Below are 3,637 nucleotides of genomic sequence, written 5' to 3'. Positions count from 1 at the left end.
ACTGTAATCTCCCCAGAACTCTTACATTTTTAACTTTATATTTTTCTTCAAGAAAACTAAACCAATTTGCAACCTCTCAGACCTGATATGAATCAGACTCTAGACAAGTACTACACTTATTATTTGTTACCCCAGTGAGTTACCTCCTGGATGGTCTTTGGCCAAGATCTGCAAAATACATAAATCACATAAAACTTGTCCAGAGTTTGGAACTCTTAGAACTCTTTCCAAGGCCTGAAGAGTGGGATGCTTCAGCACTTTTCTGCAGGGATTCTGTCTTTCTGTGCTTTTGTTCGTTTGTTTGTTTGTTTTCTATCTTGGTCTCTCTGGAAGCAACTGCAGAATGCAGTTGTTGTATCCAGCTGTGTAAAACTGCTTCCTGCTAAGTAAGCCTTGATAATGACTCAACAGATCCTCGTAAAAGCAAAAACAAAGCAAAACAAAACTTATAGTCCTCATTTAGTTCCTTGCAATAAAAGGTAAGGGCATTTTAGGATATTGTTTTGACACTGCTCTCTGTGACCTTGGCATTATAGCATGCCTACTTGTAAACAAGGGGACTTGAATCATCTGTGTTTTCATGGAATATTTCCATGGATTTCTTTTGACCGCACAGCATTTACAAGACATATCTTGAAGTGTTCTATTGGAAAATTTCTGGCAATGTGTCTTTCCTATTTTAGAACAAGTAATTAAAACCACTGCTATCATATGAAAGCATGCATCATTCCATGCATTTTAAATTTAACGTTATGTAAGCTCTTTAAGAGAGCCGGAGAAGAAAGACCACTTATTTGACGGATGATAGAATTTATTTAAAGCTCCACTTTGACCAAATTAGATTGGTGATACAATTTGTAATCTGTGATTTTTATATCTGCTTGTGAGCTTAATATTCATGTAAAATATTACCTGCACTGTCAAAATCTTTTTCAACAGTAATACTGAATTTTGGCTTCGATCTATTCCTTGACCCTGCTCAGTTGCAAAGTCTGCCTGGGGAAAAGTGAGAGCTTTGCACCACATAAAGGGAGTGGTATGGAACCTATAGTGCTTTTTCTTAGCTAAATATAACTGAACTAACATTACCAAAATACTTGTTTTGGGAGGACCCTCAAATTCAGTGCACTTCTTCAGCCTTTCTTTGTAACGAGTTTTTGTACTAGAGTTACCACAAAAAGTGTAATGCCTTTAACAAAGTAAATGGCTAATGAAAAACAGTGTTTTGATTTGCACATAGCACCTCGTGGCTATTTTTGTTACAGCTCTCTTCCTCCACAGTCAGACTTCCTGTGTCACTTATTTAGAAAGCAAAAATGAGATGTAATTTATACAGAAACAACGTCAAGAGCTGGGAAACGCTGTGCCCTGAAACATGAGTTTTAGGAAAGGCTCCATTTATTTTGCTTTCATATTTACTGAAGTCTCCTGACAGACAGAGGCTATCTGGTTTCATTCCCAATGCCCCATTTTCTAGGTACTTTGTATTCAGATTTGGTTCACTTGATCTCAGATAGGTGAATTAAGCGGTAGCTACAATGTCAAAGCTGTATTTTTCCTTCAGGAATTAACTGGAGGCCTGGCCCATTAGTGCAAAGCTGTGGTGCCAGTTTCAGGCAGATTCAGCCTGGTGTCTGGCTTGGGAATGCGAAGTCCTCAGGCATGTGCTGTGTGATAACGATGTAATGTAGATGTAGGCCTGCAGCTGTAACGCTCACCTGGTTTACTCAATTTAAGCAATTCAAACAGAAGTTCAAATCATGTTAATAATCCCAGGGAAAACAATGGGAGTCTTCAAGGAGTCAGTCTAACGGGCAGTTACTTAAATCCCTTACTTTGCCCTTTGCTTTGAAGTTTGTGATTTGAAGTGATGCAGGCTGGCTGAATTTCGGGTAACTTGAGGAAACTTCCGAAGCCCTGCCTGAAACTCTCTGCAATGCCTGAAAGGAGGTGTGGGGAGCTGGGGGTTGGCCTCTTCTCACAGGTAACTAGCGATGGGGCTACATGGAATGGCCTCAAGTTGTGCCAGGGGAGGTTCAGGTTGGCAATGAGGAGACATTTCTGCTCAGAAGGAGCAGCCAGGCACTGGGATGGGTTGCCCAGGGAGGTGGTGGAGTCACCGTCCCTGGGGGTGCTCAAGGAGAGGCTGGACGTGGTGCTTGGGGACATGGTTTAGTGGTGACACTGGTGGTAGGGGTGGTTGGACCAGGTGAGTTTGCAGATTTTGTCTAATCTCAGTGAATGTGAGTCTACGGGTGGGAGGGGCAGGGCACTCAAGAGGACTACAACTCCCAGCATGCCTTTGCGGGCGCACACGCGCGCAGTGCCCCTCCGGCGGCGGTGGCGGCGGGCGGCTGGGGGAAGTCCGGGCTGCCGCCGGGTGAGGGGAGCGGAAGGGGCGCGGCGCGGGGCGGGCGGTAGCGGCGGCTCCTGGCGGCAGCGGGGCGGTCGCCATGACGGACCGGTACACCATCCACAGCCAGCTGGAGCACCTGCAGTCCAAGTACATCGGCACCGGGCACGCCGACACCACCAAGTGGGAGTGGCTGGTCAACCAGCACCGCGACTCCTACTGCTCCTACATGGGCCACTTCGACCTGCTCAACTACTTCGCCATCGCCGAGAACGAGAGCAAGGCGCGGGTCCGCTTCAACCTGATGGAGAAGATGCTGCAGCCCTGCGGGCCGCCCGCCGACAAGCCCGACGAGTCCTAGCCCGGCACCGAGCCCCCCGACCACAGCCAGCCCCGCCGCCCCCCCCCCGCCTGCCCTGCTTCGCCTGGAGGTGTTGGAACAACGCCTGCGCCCCGATGGTTCCTCTCCGTTGCAGACTGTTCAATTCCTCTCTCTCTTTTATAAAAAAATACATTTCAGTGGGCACTTGTCTCGTTTGGTAATGTGCTAGTAACAGCGCGTGGTTCTGAAAGGCACGGTGTTACTCGATGTTAAGCTGTTCGGTACTTCTTGTCTGGAGTGACAGCAACAACTTTAACAGATAGTGTCTTCCCAGCCTCGCCATTTGGTGCTGGCCCACCAGACCTGCATTTTGGGGAGGGAAGGGAGGAAGCGCGTGGTCTATAAAAGGGTTTGATCTGTTGGTAGCCTTTGGGGTGATCTGTGATGCAGTGTACGTCCATTGCTCCAAGGCCATAAAACTCAAATGTGACTTTGTATGCTGGTTTTTTTGTCTCACCTTTTCATCTGTACATTGCATTTTCCAAATCTTGATCCTCTCTGTTCCAGCTAATTTTTTACTAACCAATGTTTATACCAATCTAATTAAAAAATTTTCTACAATTCACTGTGTGAGTAACAACGTGGGGTTGGGCACTGTGGGTGTGAAATGGGTGATATGGAGGCTAGGGAAAAGATAAACCATTTTGCCAAATGACATACACAAATTTTTCTTTCCTTCCAATGAGAAAAATAAGGGTTATTCATTATTACTTTGAAGTAGAATGCCTAGAAATCCCAGTAATGTTGAGGTGACAATGTCAGATCAGACTACAAATAGAGCTGATGTTGGTTTAGATTTGTCACCCAAAATAGGCTTTCTCTTCATTCATAAATCTTGAGTTCTACTAGAAAACCTGACAGAAAAACTTAGAGGTTATATTCAGACTGTGCAAGTTTACCAG

At 45.7% G+C, this 3,637-nt stretch overlaps 1 protein-coding gene across 1 annotated transcript; it reads left to right on the top strand.

The window, feature by feature from the left end:
- Positions 1-2,390: 2,390 nt before the first annotated feature.
- SF3B5 (splicing factor 3b subunit 5) lies at positions 2,391-3,296 on the top strand. The gene has a single exon (XM_084514194.1). It carries the CDS (start codon positions 2,454-2,456, stop codon positions 2,712-2,714), a length of 261 nt encoding a protein of 86 aa, XP_084370320.1. The 5' UTR covers positions 2,391-2,453; the 3' UTR covers positions 2,715-3,296.
- The last annotated feature ends 341 nt before the right edge of the window (positions 3,297-3,637 follow it).

The sequence above is a fragment of the Aythya ferina genome, assembly GCF_964211825.1.
Source record: "Aythya ferina genome assembly, chromosome: 3".
Lineage (NCBI taxonomy): Eukaryota > Metazoa > Chordata > Aves > Anseriformes > Anatidae > Aythya > Aythya ferina.
Note: the sequence above shows the minus strand (reverse complement) of the source record. Positions and strands in the feature narration are given on the sequence as shown.